General features: G+C 49.4%; 1 protein-coding gene across 1 annotated transcript in view; it reads right to left on the bottom strand.

The window, feature by feature from the left end:
- The window catches only part of SCCRO (defective in cullin neddylation 1 domain containing SCCRO), a 79,929-nt gene that overhangs the window by 48,784 nt on the left and 10,116 nt on the right, over window positions 1-21,029 (bottom strand). The window contains exon 3 of the mRNA XM_068382401.1: window positions 13,588-13,756. Within this exon, the coding sequence (XP_068238502.1) occupies window positions 13,588-13,756 (169 nt within the window). The remainder of the gene's footprint in view (window positions 1-13,587; window positions 13,757-21,029) is intronic.

Here is a 21,029-nt window from a genome sequence, read left to right as displayed (position 1 = left end):
GAAGGTCTACTCTTAGAGGCAGACTTCTGGGAACGTCTACTAACCATCGAAGTACCTTGCCTCGAAGGAGATACTCGAAGCTTTTCAAGGCCAGATGAACTGCCAACAGCTCCTTGCAGTTGATATGCATGCTCCTCTGACTCGAGTTCCACAGACCTGAGCATTCCCGACCGTCCAGCGTCGCGCCCCAGCCCAAGTCCGATGCGTCCGAGAAGAGAACGTGGTTGGGTATCTGAACAGCCAGGGGAAGACCCTCTCTTAGGTTGATATTGTCCTTCCACCAAGTCAGACAAGACTTTATCTTTCCGGAAATCGGGATCGAGACCGCCTCTAGCGTCTTGTCCTTTTTCCAGTGAAAAGCCAGATGGAATTGAAGAGGACGGAGGTGTAGTCTTCCTAGTGATACAAATTGCTCCAGGGATGACAGCGTCCCTACCAGACTCATCCACAGCCTGACTGAGCAGCGTTCTTTCTTCAGCATCTTCTGGATGGAGAGCAGGGCTTGATCTATTCTGGGGGCCGACGGAAAAGCCCGAAAAGCTTGACTGTGAATCTCCATCCCTAAATACAGAATAGTTTGGGATGGGACCAGCTGCGACTTTTCCAAATTCACTAGGAGTCCCAATTCCTTGGTCAGATCTAGAGTCCACTTGAGATCCTTCAGACAGCGACGACTGGAAGAGGCTCTGAGAAGCCAGTCGTCCAAATAAAGGGAGGCTCGGATGTCCGATAAGTGGAGGAATTTGGCCACATTCCTCATCAGCCTCGTAAATACGAGAGGAGCTGTGCTTAGGCCAAAGCACAGGGCCCGAAACTGGTAAACCACATCTTCGAAGACGAATCTCACAAAAGGTTGGGAGTCTGAGTGAATGGGGATGTGGAAGTAGGTGTCCCTTAGGTCTAGCGATACCATCCAGTCTTCCTTTCTGACCGCTGCTAAGACTGACTTTGTGGTCTCCATGGAAAACTTCGTCTTTGTGACAAAGACATTCAGAGCACTGACGTCTAGCACCGGTCTCCAACCTCCTGTCTTCTTTGATACTAGGAAGAGACGGTTGTAAAACCCCGGTGATTGAAGGTCCGAGACTTTGACCACCGCTCCCTTCTCTAGCAAAAGAGACACTTCCAGTTTCAGGGCTTGTCTCTTCTCTTCCTCTCTGTACCTGGGAGAGAGATCGATGGGGGACGTCGCTAGAGGGGGTTTGCGTACAAAAGGGATTTTGTACCCCTCTCTGAGTAACTTCACAGATTGTTGATCTGCGCCTCTCTTCTCCCAGGCTTGCCAGAAGTTCTTGAGTCTGGCTCCTACTGCTGTCTGAAGTTGCGGGCAGTCAGACTCTGCCCTTAGAGGACTTGGATCCTTTCCTCTTCCCTCGCTTCCCTTCGGCACGAGCACCTCCTCTGCTGGAGGCTCTGCCACGAAAGGGCGGAATAAAGCGAGACGCTGGAGTGTCTATCCTCGGTCTAGCAGACAAAGTAGGCAAAGGGGGAGCTTTGCGAGCCGAGGACGCAACTAGATCGTGGGTGTCCTTCTGAACTAAAGACAAGGCAATTTCCTTTACCAAGACTTCAGGAAACAGGCACTTGGAAAGGGGAGCAAAGAGTAGCTCAGATCTTTGGCATGGCGTCACTCCAGCAGACAGGAAAGAACATAGAGACTCTCGCTTCTTCAGGACTCCGGACGTGAATGAGGCGGCTAGCTCGTTGGACCCATCACGGACGGCCTTGTCCATGCAGGACATAATGAGCAAGGAAACATCCTTATCTGCAGAAGAGATTTTCCTGCTCAGGGCTCCTAAGCACCAGTCTAGGAAGTTAAAGACTTCGAAAGCCCTAAATATACCTTTAAGAAGGTGGTCCAGGTCCGATGGTGACCAACAAATCTTCGAGCGTCTCATGGCAAGGCGGCGGGGAGAGTCTACAAGACTTGAAAAGTCGCCCTGGGCAGAGGCAGGAACTCCCAAGCCGAGAACTTCTCCCGTGGCATACCAGACGCTCGATCTAGACGAGAGTTTAGATGGGGGAAAGGCAAATGCTGTCTTTCCTAAACTCTTCTTAGTCTCTAACCAATCTCCCAACAGCCGCAAAGCTCTCTTGGATGAGTGAGAGAGAACGAGTTTAGTAAAGGCAGGTGCGGTAGCAGGCACGCCTAATACAAACTCTGACGGCGGCGAACGAGGAGCCACAGAAACAAAGTGGTCAGGGAACAACTCCTTAAATACAGCCATGACTTTTCTAAAGTCCAAAGATGGTTGAGTTGCCTTAGGCTCGTCAAGTTCTGAAGGTTGATCCTCTTGTGGTTCAGCAACGTCCTCATCTGATAGTTCCTCATCCGAAAACTGATGAGGAAACGGCAAAGGAGTGGGCAACGTTTGGCTCGCTGAGTCCGGTCGCACTGGTGCATGCGTGACGGAGCCGGACGCAGCGTCATGGAACTGCTGCACAGTCTGGGAACTGTCAACTGGTGCGCGAGGACGCACAGCGTCCACCCGAGACCGTTTAGACCGTCTGGGTTGTGCAGTCAACACCATACCGGGTTGCGGAGGTTGACGCACCGCGTCAAAACAAGTCACCTCTGATGGTTGCTGAACGTCCTGAACGTCAACAACCACCTCCGTGCGTCGCCTAACGTCAACGTGCGGCTGGCAACCCACACTGGGTCGCATCGGTGGAGGTACAACCCCAACTGGTAGACGCGAGAAAGTTACCTCAGCGTCAACAGGACGCACAACAGACCGCTTGGATGGTTGTTGGCCAGAAGGTTCCGCAGCAACCTTCTCCGCATTGAAGTCCTCCATCAAGGACGCAAGCTTGGACTGCATGTCCTGCAGCAACACCCATTTAGGGTCTACGGCAGCAGGTGCGGCAACAGACGGGGTGAGCGACTGAGGCGGCACCGCTTTGCCTCTCTTAGGCGGCGAGCAGTCATCAGATGACGGCAACGAGTCCGAACTGACCCAGTGGCTACAACCGGGACGTTGGACTTGTCCTGAAGGGACCGACTTACGCTTCAAAGGTCGTGAGACCTTGGTCCAAGGTTTCTTACGAGAAACACCTTCGGACGACGAGGTAAAAACGGGCTCTCTCGTCTTACGTTGGTAGGGGCGATCTTGGGGAGATACGCCTGATACCATAGAGGGAACGTCTGTTCGCTGATCAAGGCCTCTCGAACCCATGAGTCGTACGACATTGCTTCTCCCCTGGGCTTGGGAGCTTGCAAGAGGTCCCGGACTAGGAGGACGACAGGCACGAACAGACGAACCCTCAAGCGCAACACTGTTCACAACACTTTGAGAAACACTAGGCACTTTAACACTTTCCGCGGCACTTTGGCACTTTAGTTCCTTTACGTCCGCCATGAGTTGATTGCGGTCACTTGCAAGGGCCTCAACTCTCTCCCCCAAGGCATGGATAGCACGCATCATGTCTGCCATCGATGGTTCCTGAGTGCTAGGAGGGGGGTTAGGAACAACCACTACAGGGGAAGGATTAGGTTCAGGGGCATGTGGAGAGGAAAAATCTACCGACCTAGAAGAGCTTCTCCTTACCCTATCTCTCTCTAGTCTGCGTGTATACTTCTCAAATTCGATAAAATCGAATTCCGAAAGGCCCACGCATTCCTCACACCGATCTTCCAATTGACAGGTTTTACCCCGACAATTGAACAAACAGTGTGAGGGTCGAGAGAAGCCTTTGGAAGACGCCTATGACAGTCCCTAGCATTACATTTTCTGAACTTGGGAACTTGTGAAAGGTCAGCTATTTTGAATTGGTCAAGGGAAAATTCCAAAAAACGATCTAAGCCATCAACAATTAATCCGATCCAAAAAAGAGTTCAAGGATTTATTTGAAGAAAAACACCTGTACTGCGAAAGCTCAAACCAAATTAAAGTACTTCACCAAATATGATGGGAAAAACTCCAGGTTTCAACAGCGAGTAAAGTACGTCTTGTCGACACGTCGACAGAGAAGAAATTGAGTCTTTGTTTACATCGAGAGTGGTATCTGGCCGACAGTTGGCGCTGGTGGGCACACCCACAACCTGTATAGCGATCGCTGGCGAGTTTTTACTGTTTTTTGTCTGTCGAGCAACAGAGTTGCAGCTATTATATATTCACCGGCTAAGTTAAATATTCAAAACGTTATTGTCGCAGTTCTGCGGATGTTCACTTCATCTTTCTTTATATAGCGCACAGTAGATTCGTTCACGCTATAATGGCGTACCAATGCAGCATAACTTCTGCCTTCCTTCAACATATCTAAAAGTTTTACCTTTTCAGTGATTTTCATCATCTTACTCCTCTTCGGCTCACATGAGGATCTTTCATAGGGGCACGGCACTTAACAGGCATTTTAATGGCTTTACCAAAGTTAAATGAATCACAGAACACTACAAATGCGAGACACTTGTACGAGTACAATACAGCGTGAACGAGAGACTGGCAGAACGGCGGGATACACCAAAGAAAGATGCTGGGAAAAGATGCGATGATGCGCAGCCAATCAGCTCACAGGATACATCCACTCGTGCTCTAATTCGTTGGTCTCGTGCCGGTAGCCAATTACGGGCCTTGTTTGACTTCCAGTGGGTATAAGAGCAAGCTGTTCTCCTTGTCTGGCAGCTCGGGAAGCAGTTTCTTATGCGCATCAAGATGAAACATGGCTGCTTTCCGCAATACGGAGATATTTTTTCATTCTTATTTTTCAACAAAAAAAAACCTGCGATGCACTGAGTCCACGATAGTCGAACCGCGAAATGGCTACGGATCACTGAAGTTATAGAAGATTGTTGATACTGCTCATGATATACCTAGCATATATCATGAAATTTATACCAAGGACTCAAAATAGTCTTTAGTTAATGTGGGTAAGAGTAAGGTTATGAGATGTACAAGAAGGGAAGGTGGTGCAAGGTTGAATGTCATGTTGAATGGAGAGTTACTTGAGGAGGTGGATCAGTTTAAGTACTTGGGGTCTGTTGTTGCAGCAAATGGTGGAGTGGAAGCAGATGTACGTCAGAGAGTGAATGAAGGTTGCAAAGTGTTGGGGGCAGTTAAGGGAGTAGTAAAAAATAGAGGGTTGGGCATGAATGTAAAGAGAGTTCTATATGAGAAAGTGATTGTACTAACTGTGATGTATGGATCGGAGTTGTGGGGATTGAAAGTGATGGAGAGACAGAAATTGAATGTGTTTGAGATGAAGTGTCTAAGGAGTATGGCTGGTGTATCTCGAGTAGATAGGGTTAGGAACGAAGTGGTGAGGGTGAGAACGGGTGTAAGAAATGAGTTAGCAGCTAGAGTGGATATGAATGTGTTGAGGTGGTTTGGCCATGTTGAGAGAATGGAAAATGGATGTCTGCTAAAGAAGGTGATGAATGCAAGAGTTGATGGGAGAAGTACGAGAGGAAGGCCAAGGTTTGGGTGGATGGATGGAGTGAAGGAAGATCTGGGTGATAGGAGGATATATGTGAGCGAGGCAAGAGAGCGTGCTGGAAATAGGAATGAATGGCGAGCGATTGTGACGCAGTTCCGGTAGGCCCTGCTGCTGCCTCCGATGCCTTAGATGACCGCGGAGGTAGCAGCAGTAGGGGATTCAGCATTATGAAGCTTCATCTGTGGTGGATAATGTGGGAGGGTGGGCTGTGACACCCTAGCAGTACCAGCTGAACTCGGTTGAGTCCCTTGTTAGGCTGGGAGGAACGTAGAGAGTAGAGGTCCCCTTTTTGTTTTTGTTTCTTGTTGATGTCGGCTACCCCCCAAAATTGGGGGAAGTGCCTTGGTATATGTATGTATGTATTACTTTCGGCATAGCTGAAATGACGAGCCATAAATTTTTAACGAGGGTTAACTACCCACACCGCTAGTTGGCGGGGGGTAGGGAGGGTAGCTTGCTACCGCTCCCCCTTACACACCTGTGATTGAGCTCACTTTGCTTGGAGGTAGGACTTCAAGGGGGATAGGGCTGGCGGACAAGTTTGGTTAAATAGCTAAGGTTTGTTTAGTTTTTTGGCTTTACCCAGGGGCTCCTTATCTGAGTGTGTAAGCACTCAAGAAATAAGGAGCCCCTGCACCTCGGTAAAACCTTGCTACGCAAGCTTTTCGGCCTACGCAAGTTGTGCGGCCTACGCAAGTTGTGTGTGAAGGTATGTAGCAATGTGACTCGTCTTAGAAAGTTGTTCCGAAGTTCTTTAGAGGGAAAACTATGCACTAGGACTTTCCCAATACCACCTTGTCAGGGTATTAATCTTAATACTAGGTACACAAGGGAGCATGGTTTACCTGCAGTGGTTTGAAGTCAGCTATGCAGAGAACCCAGGATGCTGCTTTCCTCAAGAGAGGGGAGGATGAAGAAAAGAATAAGGGCCAGTCAAACCTTTTCATTCACGCAGACTAAAACCGGGTAACAATGCCCTCAACCTTCTGCTACTTGTCCAATAAGGAGCTTGAGGTTTTAAACCAGCTGTTGTGCAGCCACCACAGGACCGATAGAAAACGTATCGAGTCTCCTGTGAGTCACGTCTTGCATGTAGTGGGATGTGAATGTGGTTTGACGTTTCCACACCCCAGCTTGAAGAAACTGTGTCACTGAATAACTTCTTTTGAAGGCCAGGGACATAGCTATGCCCCTGACATCATGTGCTCTGGGGCGACGTGGCGGAGGAGGGTCTGGATTCAGTGCAAGGTCAATGACCCTGCGAATCCATGCTGGGATGGTATTCTTGGTGACCCTCCTCTTAGTCCTTCCTGTGCTGACGAATAGTGCTGGCACACGAGGACGGGCTGTGGCTGTTCTCTTGAGGTACAGCCTCAAACTCCTTACTGAGCATAGTAAGAGATGGTCTGGGTCATCTGTTACAGTACGGAGACTAGAAATCCAGAAGGAGTTGAATCGAGGATCTGCTACTCCTGGGTTCTGAGTCTTAGCAATAAACTCAGGACAAAGCTGAACGTTACCTCTCCCCATCCCCTTGAATGGGCGATGTCATACGAGAGACCACGAAGTTCGCTGACTCGCTTGGCCGAGGCCAAAGCTAGCAGAAACACAGTCTTCCCAGTCAGGTGGCGATCTGTTGTCAGGTGTAATGGTTCATAGAGAGGTCTCTTAAGAGACCTGAGAACTCGAACAACGTTCCATGGGGGAAGTCTCACTTCTGACTGGGGGCAGGTAAGTTCATAACTCCGTATGAGTAGAGAAAGTTCTAGTGATGAAGAAATGTCCATTCCTTTCAGTCTGAAGGCGAGGCTTAAGGCTGAGTGATAGCCTTTCACTGCCGAGACTGATAGGAGCATTTCTTCATGCAAATACACGAGGAACTCCGCTATTGCTGGAATAGTGGAATCGAGTGGAGAGATACCCCTTCCACAACACCAACCACAGAAGACTTTCCACTTTGCCTGGTAGACTGCTGCTGATGATTTTTGCAGATGTCCAGACATCCTAATCGCAACATGTTGCGAAAATCCTCTCTCACAGAGGAGATGCTGTATAGTCTCCAGGCGTGGAGTCGTAGCGAAGCTACGGCTTTGTGGAATATGTTGGCGTCTGGTTGTTTGAGTAGATTGTGTCGTGGAGGGAGTTCTCTTGGTGGCTCCGTTAGGAGTTGCCGAAGGTCCGGGAACCATTCTGCGTGATGCCATAGCGGAGCTAAGAGGGTCATTGAAAGATTGACCGATGTTCTGGTCTTGTTGAGTACCCTCCTCATCAGAGGAGAAAGGCGTAAACATCGATGTTGTCCCACCGTTGTTGGAAAGCATATTGCCAGAGAGCCTTGGGGTCTGGGACTGGGGAACAGTACAGCAGGAGCCTGAAGTTCAGGGCCGTTGCGAAGAGGTCCACAGTTGGGAAACCCCACAAATTCAGGACTTTGTTGGCTACTAGATGATCCAAAGATCACTCGGTACTCACTATCTGAGATGCTCTGCTCAGGTTGTCGGCGAGTACATTCCTTTTGCCTGGAATGATGCGTGCCAATAATGGTATCGAGTGGATTTCGGCCCATCTCAGTCACTCTACAGCTAGCTGGGATAGTTGTTGCGAAAAAGTACCTCCTTGTTTGTTGATGTAGGCCACTACTGTGGTGATTTCGCTCATCACCACCACACAGTGACTTGCCAAGAACTGTTGAAACTGTTGAAGGGCCAGAAAGACGGCCTTCATCTCTAGGAGATTTATGTGGAGGTACTTTCCTGACTCTGACCAGAGGCCTGAGGTCGTGTGGTGCAGCACGTGGGGCCGCCACAGCATCAAATCCGGGGGGAGGATGAGAAGATCCACTCCCTTTCGTAGATTCTCATCTGTCACCCACCACTGGAGGTCTGTCAATTCCGCAGGTCCCATGGGGATCTGGATGTCCGGGGAATCGTACCCTTGATTCCACCGGGACTTGAGTCACCACTGGAGGGATCTCATCCTGAGGCGACCATTGGGAACAAGACGGGCCAGCGATGAAAGGTGACCGAGGAGACGTAGCCACAATTGGACTGGAAGTTCTTGTCGTCTGAGAAAAGGTCTTGCGACCTTTCTCAGCCTTGCTATCCTGTCATCTGATGGGAAGGCTTTGTGGAGAATGGTGTCTACAATCATGCCCAAGTATACCAGTCTTTCAGTGGGAAGCAGAGAGGACTTCTCGAGATTTACCATGATCCACAGATTCTGGCAAAGTCTCAGAAGTTTGTCACGGTGTTGAAGAAGGGTTGACACCGAGTCTGCTAGGATTAGCCAGTTGTCCAGATAAAGGAGGAAACGGATGCCGATCCTGTGTGCCCAAGATGACACTAGGGTGAACACTCTGATGAAGACTTGTGGTGCTGTGGAAAGACCGAAGCACAGCACCTTGAACTGGTATATTCTGTTGTCTAGGCTGAATCTTAAGTACTTCCTTGAAGACGGATGGACTGGGATCTTGAAGTACGTGTCCTTTAGGTCCAGTGAGGACATGAAGTCTTGCGGTCTTATTGCTAGTCTGACCATGTCTGCCGTCTCCATGCTGAACGGAGTCTGTTTGACAAACTTGTTCAGAGCTGAGAGGTCAATGACTGGTCTCCAGCCTCCAGATGCCTTCTTTACAAGAAAGAGTCGACTGAAGAAGCCTGGGGATCTGTCGAGGACCTCTTGGAGAGCACCCTTCTTCAACAGGGTCTGGACTTCTGCCCAATGGGGTTGCCCCCTTGCCGATCCCATGGCAAGGGTGTTCAATGACACTGGATTCCTAGTCAGGAGAGGTAGAGATGTTATGAACAGGACGCGATATCCTAGACTAATCACGGAGATTGTCCAGGAATCGGCCCAGAGTTGCTTCCACCTGTTTGCGCAACTTTGTAGGCATCCCCCCACTGGTGGAAATGCAGGGGGACTGCCTATCCTAGAGTTTGCGGCCTCCGCTGCTCCCTCTAGCATTTTTACTTCCCCTGGAGAACTTTTTGCCTTTCCTGTCTTTGACAAGAGAGGGCTTAGACACCGTTGTCTTCGCTGCAGTTGTCGTCATTGTAGTCTTGGTTGGACGGGACTGCTGTGGTGCTGTAGGTTTATAGGGCTTAGATGTTACAGCCCTATGGAGGAGGGAGTCTAGATGAGACTTCCTCCACCTCTCAGCAGCATGTTCCACATCCTTAGGCTTGAACAGAAGAGACCCCTCTATGGAGGAATGTCTGAGCCTATTGATCTCAACGCTAGGGACTTTCTGGTGGAATCTCTCAGCTACTGCATCCCGACGTTTCAGGATGGTATTTGCCCACAAGTTCAAGACTTGGTGGGCAAGAAACTCGATCGTGCGAGTACCCGAGAGAAGGAAGGTTTCCATAGCTTTCCTGGTATGTTCCTTGGAGAAATCCTCAGATCCTATCAGGATACCTAAGGTCCCCAACCAGATACCAAGCCACGAAGTAGCTTGCATAGCACACTTCGTGACCTTCTCCTGGTTGAGGATCTCAGCTGCCGAGAACGAGACCTGTCGTTTGGAGAGTCTCTCAAGAGGGACTACCCTGGTTAGCTCATCCAGCGTGTGGTGAAGAGAAAGAGCTGAACTAGGCTCCTCCAGGATCTTGAAGTACCTCCTCTGCTGTAAGCAAGGAGGTGGAAGGAGCTTGTTTGTGGTATGGGAACGGTTGGAGGAGGACATCTCTGAGAGCTGCTGGGCGATCTTGTCCCTGGTACTCTTTACCCCTTGAGACCAGGGCAGGGCTGCACTGGTCTTAGAGGGCTTTTGAGTACCAAAAACGCAGTCTAGGACTGTGTCTTTGCCCTCTCAAGGGGGGATCTCTGGGTCGGAAAACCCGTTGAGAACCCTCATTAGAGCCAGAACCTGCCAGAATGCATGTTCTGGCTCCTGCTGGTCTCCTCCACTTGTAGGACTTGCAGCAAAGTCTCCTTCTATCGCCAAAGGCTTTTCTTGGGGAGAGTTGCGGACATTCCCTGAGTGGCTGGCTGGCTCCATCCTACCCCTAGTGGAGGACTTTGCCAGTGTTTTGGAGTCTTTAGATTCCTTCCGGGGAAGGAGGTAAGACTCCAACATCGATGAGTGTGGCATGTCCCTTCTATTCTCGGACTGTGAGGAACTCTCGGCGTGGAGAGAGATTTCCTCCATTGATGCGATGGGGGAAAGGGTATCTTCGCGTGGTTCCCTAGGTGACGGGAGATCTTCGTCCGAAAGGGATGGAGAGTTAGTCCGAGAAATAGGAGGAACTTGCCTCGATGGTCTGAGTGGAGTCAGTTTCACCCTCGGGGAAGTGACCACGTCCAGAACTCCTCTTTTCCTCTTCAAAGGGGTAGAGGAAGCCATGGTTCCATGTCCTAGATCAGACAGAACAGGCTTGAAAGCCTGGGTTATGGCTCAGATCAAGGCATTGAACCAGGGCTGCTGGCTGACAGACGCACTGTCAGACATACCCCCTGAAGGGAAAGGGACCGGTTCCCTGGGAGGAGTTACTGGAATGGGTGGGTTCGCCTTAGGATGTAGCTTTTGGGTCTTGAACCCCTCTGCATGTTTCCCTTCTCAGACAATTCGCGGTGGTATGCGCTTGCGGGGAGGGGAATGGCCACCTTGCCGGATGACGTTCCTTTTGGTGCGCATGCTCACGCGCAAGTGAATATTGGCGCTCGCACGTGGGAAAATAATGGTGCTGGTGCGAGGGAGAATATTGGTGCTCGCGCACGGAGAGTGTTGGCGCGCGCACAGGAGAATCATGATGTGTGCGCGTCCGTATAAGAAATAGCGCGCGTGCAAGAATGTTTCCGAACGCGGGCGCGCGGGAGATTGTTGGTGTGTGTCTGTAGAAGAGAGCGCGCACAAGCGTAAAAGTGGGTGCGCAGGTGAGGGCAACAAGGTTGTTGCCTCACCTACGAACCTGCGTGCAGGAGAGTGATGGCGCGCAGGTTTTGGCTGGCGCGATGTGGGACGCATATGAGAACGTTGGCGCACAGGTAACTGGCGCGTAGGTAAACGTTCGCGCGCAGGTAACTAGCCCGTAGGCGAGAGCTGGCGCGCAGGTAAGTACTGACACGCAGGTGGGTGCTGGCGCGTAGGAGATCATGGGCGCGTGAGCGCAGGGTGCATAGGTGCAGGAGAGCGCTGGCGCACAGGAGATCGTTGGCGAGTGTGCGCATGTGGGCGCACATGGTGCATAGGAGATCACTGAGGATCTTGTTGGCGCGTAGGCGCATGTTGGCGCGTGAGGTTGCTGCCCTTTGTAAGGGCGAGCAAGATGGGTGGTGTGCCGAAGCGTTGGTGCCTGACGAGCTGCTGGTGAGCGCTGTTCAGGGTGCGTGGGCGCATGGTATGCAGTATGATGGCGCGCAATAGTGCACGTTGGCAGGTCTGTTGGATGTTGGATGGATGGTCGACGTGCCCTTTAAAAGGACGACCATCCACCGAAGGAGATCGCAAACGATCTGCAGAGAGGTCCAGGACCGAAGTCACAAGACTGGTTACAGGTGCAGAGATGGATGATCGGTCTAGAGGTTCCTCTGCGGGGGACTGCATAGAAGACGTTGAACCAAAAAGGCGTCTCCTCACCGCAGGTGAAGGAAGGCCGCTAAGGCGAAGAGGAAGGCGAGCCTTCCGACGGATACACCCTCTGGGGGCTGTTGGATCAGCAAGCTGACCGTCAGCAGTCCTCCGAAGAGGAGTCTCTGCAAGTGAACTCCCCTGAGGGAGAGAAACACTAGCAGGAGAGACTGATGATGAACTTAGTTCTGTAAGTGAACTCCCCCGAGGGAGAGAAACACTAGCAGGAGAGACTGATGATGAACTTAGTTTCCCCCTCGGAGGATGGTCAGGAACGGGGGAAACTAAGCTGGCATGAGACACCTCTGACACAACGTCGACAAGTGTCAGTCGATCTACCTCTAACGGTGACGACGACTGCTTGACAGAAGCACCCATGCGGAAGAAATCAAGCAAAGCCTCCTTGGAGGGCGAAGCTGTGAGCCCCAAGGAGGACCAAATCTGAAACACGAAAATTAGTGACAAGGCCTCCCCGGGGGGAGAGGTGGTGCTGCTTCGCTGGGGGAAGCAACCTCATCTCTCGAGACCCGGGGTTGGTCAGAAATAAATCAGTCTACACTGCTGCTTGACAGTCTCTCAAAAGAGACCGACCGAGTAGGAGCTTCGGAGGAGGTTTGGGCAATGAAAGAAGAGGCCTTGGGTTTTTCTCCCTTCGAAGCAACCTTTGAAGGAGAAATATCCCGGTTGGACTTCTTCCGCCGTCGTGCAAACCTCTCCCACTGGGAGGAAGACCACTCCCTACACTCACTATACTTGTTGACGCTATCACACCGTTGACCTCTGCAAGAAGGACCAAGGGCGTGAGGATCGGTCTCGACCGCCGACATGAATGTTCCACAAGGGCGGTCGGGTAGTCCAGGGCAGGTGCGCATGGTCGTAGAAGCCAACTTTACACACACACAGTCTAAGAGAACAGAAAAACCAAAAAGCATTAATGGCTGCCAATTGTCGGCGAGGATGAAGAACAGCAACGTCCGTTCACCATCCGAGCTGAAAGCAAAGTGAGCTCAATCACAGGTGTGTGAGGGAGGAGCGGTAGCAAGCTACCCTCCCTAACCCCCCTAACTAGTGGTGTGGGTAGTTACCCTCGTTAAAAATTAATGGCTCGTCATTTCAGCTACGCCGAAAGTAATACAGTACCCCTATTAGATAGCGTCGTTTGCATTCCAGTTACGGAACAAATACTGAATTTGAGGTATTATAGCCAGCACTTTCTAACTTTGCACAAAAGTTTCCTAATAAAATTTTTATTATTTGAAAAATACCTAAACTGGTTAAATCTGAATAATATTTGTAGCTTCTATATGATAATGGGAAGATAGAATGAATAAAATACTGTAATAGGTTATTAACCCATTAAAAATCTTAACAGTGAAATTTGAAATTTTAGTTTACACATATTTGATATGGTATATATACAATTTTACAAATTTTAAAAATAATATTGCACTGCTAATACAACTGAACTGGTTATAGCATTTAACCTCTTCCCCAAACCTAATTTGTAGCAACTAAAGGCATTACTGTAATACTGTATGAGCATTCACTATGCCATAAAGGAAATTTTGCAACTAAATCCAACTTACCCCAAATCTGTTAACCCATTCATAAATTCATCCCGAGTGAATTCACACTGTGTTGCTGCACGAAGTTTCCATGCTAAAATGAGTACTAATCGAGAATCTGGAGACAGGTCTAAATCATCTAAGAGTCGCATAACTCCATCCACGAGAATTTTATTTGGTTCACTTGTATCTGCATTGGAGAAATCAAACATTTTCAAGGAAAAATATTATCATCAGACCACATAAAATATAATAAAACAGTGATATGCAGATTATAAAAAAGAATTAAGTAAACTAGAAATATGACAAATTCGGAGATAATTTGTATTTTTTCCCTAACTAATACAAACCTGTAGTTATTTATGTGGATTATCTTTTGGCAAAGCTGGAAGGTAGCCATTAGACTAAAAGTGCGAGGTGGCAACCCTGCCTAACCATTTGAGTGGGTAGGCAGGGGGGTACCCAGCCACCTATATATATACAGTACTCTCACAGCTGAGTCACATCACTTTTTGATTGCAGGCAGGACTTACAAGGGGACAGGTGATGGTGGGCCAATTTATATAAATAACCACAGGTTTGTATTAGTTAGGGAAAAATACAAATTATCTCTGAATTTGTCATTTGTCCCCATACTAACAAACCTTACGTTATTTACGTGGATGACTCACTCTTAGGAGGTGGAAATCTTATTTCAGGTATAGACATTGACCTAGGTTCGCCTAGCACAGTAAAAACCTCGCTAACAATACAAAGCAAGTATGATAGCGGCTTCAGCAATTCAATTGTCGTGAGATATCATATGTACTTCCTTCCGAGTTTATAAATAGAATATAAACAAAGCCTTTCCCATTGCCTACCTTGCAGGAAGCAATGGGGACATGGACAGTACATTAAATTTATGACTATACAGTACTAGGCTACACAAGGGAAGTGATTCTTACCTTCAGAGGTTGAAGCCAGCTTGTAGAGGGACCCATGGCACTATACCCCAAGGGAGGGGAAGATGAAGAAAGGAAAACGCCTGACATACTCTCATTCATCCCAGACTTAACCCGGGTAACCAGTGCCCTCAACCATTTGCTACTTGTTCAACAAAGAGCCCGAGGTGCTCTTGAACCACTTGTTGAGCAGCCACCACAGGACTCATAGTAAACGTATCAAGCCATCTGACATCGCAGGCTCTAGGTCTTCTAGCCAGAGGAGGATCAGGATCTAGAGCTCTTTCAATGACTTGACGTAACCAAAAATGAAATGGTATTTTTAGGGATCCTCCTCTTAACCCTGCCAGAACTAACAAAAAGAGATGTTAGTTGGGGCCGTGTTCCTGCAGTGCGTTAAATGTAATATTTCAAACTCCACACTGGGCATAATAACAGTTTATCTGGGTCATTGGTTACAGAATGTAGATTCATAATCTGGAAGGGCCCAAATCTAGGGTCCAGTACCCCCAGATTTTGAGGTTTTGCAATAAACTCAGGGACGAAGCTGTGTCACTTCCCCCATGCCCTTGAATGGGCGATGTCATATGAGAGGCCATGAAGTTTACAGACTCTTTGCTGAAGCTAAAGCGAGCAGAAACGCCGTCTTCAATATCAGATTTTGATCAGTTGCATGTCGTAATGGTTTGTAAGGAAGTCCTTTTAGGGATCTCAAACCCTGAACCACATTCCCTAGGAGGACGCCTCATCTCTGACTGAGGCTAAGTGATCTCATAATTGCATATGAGTAAAAAAAGCTCCAACGAAGAGGAAATATCCTCTCCTCTCAGCTTAAAGGCAAGGCTCAAGGCTGAGCGATAACCTTTCACTGCCGAGACTGAAAGGAATTTATCCTCCAGAAAGTATACAAGGAACTCCACTATTACAGGGATAGTGACATCGAGTGGAGAGATATTCCTTCCACAACACCAACCGCAAAAGACTGTCCACTTAGCCTGGTACACTGAGGCCGAGGACTTTCGCAATTATTGTATCTGGACATTCTCTCAGCAACCTGTTGGGAAACGCCTCTTTGAGAGAGGAGATGCTGAAGAGTTTCCAGGCATGAAGACGAAGAGACTGGACAGTCTTGTGAAAGGTGTCTGCGTGTAGTTGAGTACATCTGGTCGTGGAGGAAGTTCTCTCATTAGATCTACTAGCAGTTGCAGGAGGTCCGGGAACCACTCTGCATGACGCCGTAGCGGAGCTACAAGGGTCATCATTAGATTTTTGGATGCTCTGGTCTTGTTGAGCAGCCTTCTCATCAGACAGAACGGGGGAAAGGCGTACATGTTGATGTTGTCCCACTGTTGTTGAAATGCATCCTGCCATAGAGCCTGAGGATCCGAGGCTGGAGAACAGTACAGCAGAAGCTTGCGGTTCAGAGATGTCACGAATAGGTCTACAGTCGGGGAACCCCACAAAGTAAGGACATTGTTGGCCATTAGAGGATTCACAGATCATTCGGTGCCCAATATCTGAGTTGCTCTGCTCCGATTGTGCACGAGCACATTCTTCTTGTCTGGAATGAAGCACGCCGTTAGACACCGAATGGTCTTCTGACCATCTGAGAACCTCTACTGCAAGAAGGCATAAAGGCTGCAAAAAGGTACCGCCTTGTTTATTTATGTAAGACACTACAGTGGTGTTGTCACTCATCAACACCACGGAATGACCTGCCAGCAACCGATGGAACTGATAGAACATTCGGACTCTGACCAAAGGCTGGAGATCATGTGATGCAGAAAGTGGGGCCCTTATCCTTCTTTTGATGCATCTGGATAGATCATCAAGTCCGGAGGGGGGACGAGAAGATCTTGACCTCTGCAAAGGTTCTTGTCTGCCATCCACAAAAGTAGATCTGTTATCAGTTCCTGAGTGACTGGAACTCATGTGTCTGGCGGATCTGAGTGTTGGTTCGACACGGAGTTCAGCTTCCACTGCAGGGATCTGATCCTAAGGCGGCCATTTGGAACTAAACGGAGAAGAGAGATTAGGTGACCTAGCAGACGTAACCATTGATGAGCCGGTAGATCTTCCCATCTGAAGAAGGGTGATGCCACTTATCTAAACCTGTGTACTCTTTCGTCTAATGGGAAGACTATCAGTTGGACGGTGTTTGTTATCACACTGAGACATACAGTACCAGTCTCTGAGAAGGAAGCAGTGATGACTTCGAGATTTATCAAGATCCAAAGGGTTATTTCCGAATCTGCTAGAACTAGCCAATTGTCGAGATATCTGAGGAGACGAATGCCGTTTTTGTGAGTCCAAGATGACACTAGGGCAAATACCCTGGTAAAGACCTGAGGTGCTGTCGCGAGACTGAAAAAGAGAACCTTGAACTGGTTTATCCTGTCCTCGAGTATGAATCAAAGATACTTCCTGGAAGACGGATGGATTGGGATCTGGAAGTACGTGTCCTTGAGATCCAGTGTACAAAGAAGTCCCTTGGTCGAACTGCCTGGATGACCGTGTCTGCCGTCTCCATCCTGAACGGAGTCTGTTGAACAAACTTGTTCAGAGAAGAGAGAGAGAGAGAGATCGATGACTGGTCTCCAGCCTCTAGATGCCTTTTTCAAAGGGAAAATTCAACTGTAAAAGCCCGGAGACCTGTCCACGACCTCTCGGAGAGTGCCATTCTGCAGAGTGGTCTGGAATTCGGCCGAGAGGGCCAGTTCCTTTGCGGATCCCTTCGCATAAAAGTTTAACGGAATTGGATCCAGAGTCAAAGGAGGGAGAGATTGAATAAACGTGACGCGATACCCCACGGTGATCACCTCGATTGTCCAGGGATCTGCCCCGTGATGCTGCCACCTCTACCAGAGGCACTGCAGGTATCCCCCCACAGGTGGTCGGTGATGAGGATTGCCGTTACTAGCTGGAGCGGCCACCTCGGCTAATCTCTTTAGCTCCCTTCTTTCCCCTGAAGGACTTGCTCCCTTTATGGTCTTTGGTCTGAAAGGGGCATTTGGACACCTTGGAAGGTCCAGAGGACCTAGAAGTCGAGGGGTTGGAGGTAGCCAACTGACTACGAGAAGACTGGGACGGTCTTCCGTAGGACTTGGATGTCATGGCCCTATGGAGCAGAGAATAATCAATGATTTGCTCAATCTTTCAGCAGCCCTCTCAATCTCCTTGGGAACAAAGAGAGAGGAGCCATTAAGCATGGAATTCCTCAAGCATGACACTTCCACTTTCGGCACCTGCCTGTGGAACTTTCCTATGATGGTGTCCCTCCTCTTAAGTATGGCATTTGCCCAAAGTTGACGAAGTGGTGCGACAAACTCAAGAGTTTGGGTACCAGAAAATAGGAAGGATTTCAAGGACTTCCTTGTGGACTCCTTTGAAAGATTATGGGAGCACACAATGTAGCTCAGGGACTCCCAACCATAGGTCGAGCCATGAGGCAGCCTGCATGGCGTACTTCACGCCTCGCTGTATGTTGAGGAGCCCAACTGCCAAAAGGGAGGCTCTCAAAGCAGAGTTTAGGTCGGACGACCCCTCGTCAGAGACTCCAACGAAGGGTCAAGGGACATGGTGGAATGTGGTTCCTTCTCGATCTTGTAGTACTTCCTTTGTAACACAAAAGGAAGTGGTAAAGATCGCGAGGAGGAACCTGCCCTCAAGTTAAGCTATCTCTCTGATAGCTGGAACAACTGTTCCAGCTATCAGAGAGATAGCTTAACTTCTGGTGGCAATCATGCACTTAAACCAGGGCAAATCTCCACTGGTCTTAGGGGTATTTTGAGTTCCGAAGATCTTGTCTAGAATCATCTCTTTCCCTTCCAGGGTGGTGGTACCAGGAGCAGACAGCTTGTTGATGGCCCTTATGCAAGGAGGACCTGCCAGAAAGTATGCTCCGACTCTCTTTACTCTTGTTCCAAGTGAAAGTTCGGACTGGCTGCCCTCAGGAGACATTCATCATCCATGTCGATGGAATCATCTACCTCCAGGCTCGCATTCAGAGCTTGGGGTAGGTCAGGGTCATCAACTAGGTTGTGAGAGGGACCTGCCACAGGGAACCTCCTGTCCGCCTCTCCCAAACGTGCTTCCCTTGCCTTGAATTCTTGGGTTTGGTCTTGGTGCCCTTGGACTCCCTTCGTACAGGAAAATGTTCCTCTAAGAAATAGTTTGGAGGAACTTGCGGAGGTTTCAAGAAGCCTTAGCTACGGGAGCCAAAGGCTCTTTCTCTGCGGGAGGTAAGGATACTGGACGTCGGTCCGGAGTCACCACCTCAATTTCTTGAGGGTTGAAAAGGTGGACAGTGATCTCCCTCGGAGAGCCGATGTCCCTGCTTGTCCGAGGTGGATGAAATAGGCTTGACGTGGAGTGACACCTCTCATCTTCTTCTTTTGTCGCTTCATCAAGATCTCCCTGCCCTTGACTGGAGTAAAGGGAAGGTTCTCAAGAGAAGGATCTACGGCCAGTTACCTCGGCACTAGATCGAGATGGGGAGGATTGTTGTGTCTTATCTGAAGATTTTCTACGATCAGAACTCTTGCGACGAACTTATATCAGACTCTAAGGGAATCCATGGAGTAGCCCTGACTGAAGCAGTCAGGGGCTGTGGCGGTGGAGGAGCCACACCCAAGGTTTTCTAAAGGTAGACAAAAAGCCACTAACCCAGGAAGGGAGATCAGTGCCCTTTTGAGAAGTCCGGGGTTTCCTTAGAGAATCCAGGAAGAGGAGAACATTGTCTAGAAGGAATCCTAAGAGCCTGGGGCTATGTAGAAGATAGCCTCAGGGGCAACAGGAGATGCTCTTTCGACAAGCGAAGAGGACGATCAGGACTAATAGGTACATTGGCATACTTATTAGGAGGCTCCTTGAACCCTTCTGGGAAGAGTATCGGCCAGCTGCTAGAGGTGGTAGAAGCTGAAGGCGGAGGTGTTGGGACCGCACTTGCTCGCGATTCCGATAAATCTACTCGCGAATCGCTCGTGGAAATCCCAAATTTGTATACTGTATGAAATTGTGAGATTCCATCGCAAAATCACGAGTTTCACGCGACAATGGGTGCAATTCGCGAGCAGCAGGAGCCGTGCTGGAAGATGGAGACCATGAGGACTCTTGTTACTCCATAGGATCGCCTACGTCAGACGTAGTAGGCAGTGAGGGCCTCCGAAAAAGGGCAACCCAAAGCGTTGGGGAGTGAGTCACAGAAGAACGCCTGGGAAAGCGTCACAGAGGAATGCCTGGGAGAGCGTCATATAGGTAATCGCTTCGCTAAAGCACACCAAGATGCAAAGGGCTCTGCGGGTAGCTTAGCTGGACGCCTGTCTGTAAGGTGTTACAAAACAAGATCAGGTTTGGTCCAGGGTTATAGAGGTGAGGGACGAGTTGAGAAGTGACGTGCTGATTGACTGCGTGCGCTTACTTCTTCCTCTTGAAGAAGAACGTCCAGACTTTGATCGCAAGCATCTAGCCTGCGATTGTCAACGGTCTGAACGTCTCGAGTGCCTAGCTCGCGAACATGAGCATTGGCCTCGCGATCGTGAACGTCGTCCTCGTAAACGGCGCCCTCGTGCACGTAAGCATCGCCCTAGCGTGAGCGTCATCCTCGTGAACTAGATCCGCCCAATCTAGAACGCGAACGTCCACAACTAGATCTAGACTGTCTTGCTTGAGATTGTGATGATCGCGATCGTAAGACTTTACCTATTGAGGAATGCCTCTTAGGAGAACGTTGAGACCGTTGGTCTCATGAGCGTGAGGCTCTAGTGCAGGAACACTTTCTAGAAGAAGAGCGTTGAGATCATGATGATTTGCGATCTCTATAATGATCTAACGATTGTTGTGAAAGATGATCGGAAGACGAGTGCCCCAAAGGAGGAGGAGATGGAGAGTTTCGTCCTTGCGTGCCACTAGTAGAAAGAGCGCTGGTCTCATGAAGATGATCATCAACAGCCGGAGGATTCCTGTGGGGAGACCTGGAAGGCTGAAGATTAGGAAACTATGAGGCCCCAGGATGGCGAGCGGGATGAATGTCCTTGAGTCCGGGCTGAAGAGGTATACTGGTGACTCTCCCCCATGTCCTCCTTGTGCTCCCAAATCGGCTGCAACTGAGGACAAACTGCAGCTGTTCCCAGCGCTAACCTCTCGATTCCTTTACTGGCAAGAAAGAGAAGGTCTTGGGACATCAGATACAGAATGGAGACTCGAAATCTTGAATGAATTGGACCGAAGGGCCGGGACCCCCATATTCTGAGTCTAGCCAACAACTCAGGAGCGAGCCTGAATGTTGCCTTCCCCTCTTCCTTAGAAAGGGGGGAGTCGTAAGAGACCAAGAAGATTGCTTACACACTGGCCGTGGCCAGAGTGAGCAGGAGACCCAAGGCGGAATACAATCCGAGGCCTGTCGTAAAGGGTCTTGAGAAGATCTCTTAAAGGACTAAAAGTCCGAGCCATGCTCCAAGTTGGAGGTCTTCCTCCGACTAGGGCAGGGACGATCGTAGCTTCGCATGAGCGAGGATAGATCCA

The sequence above is a fragment of the Palaemon carinicauda genome, chromosome 1 (assembly GCF_036898095.1).
Source record: "Palaemon carinicauda isolate YSFRI2023 chromosome 1, ASM3689809v2, whole genome shotgun sequence".
NCBI lineage: Eukaryota > Metazoa > Arthropoda > Malacostraca > Decapoda > Palaemonidae > Palaemon > Palaemon carinicauda.
The sequence above is the reverse complement of the archived record's forward strand: the minus strand, read 5'-3'. Positions and strand labels throughout refer to the sequence as shown.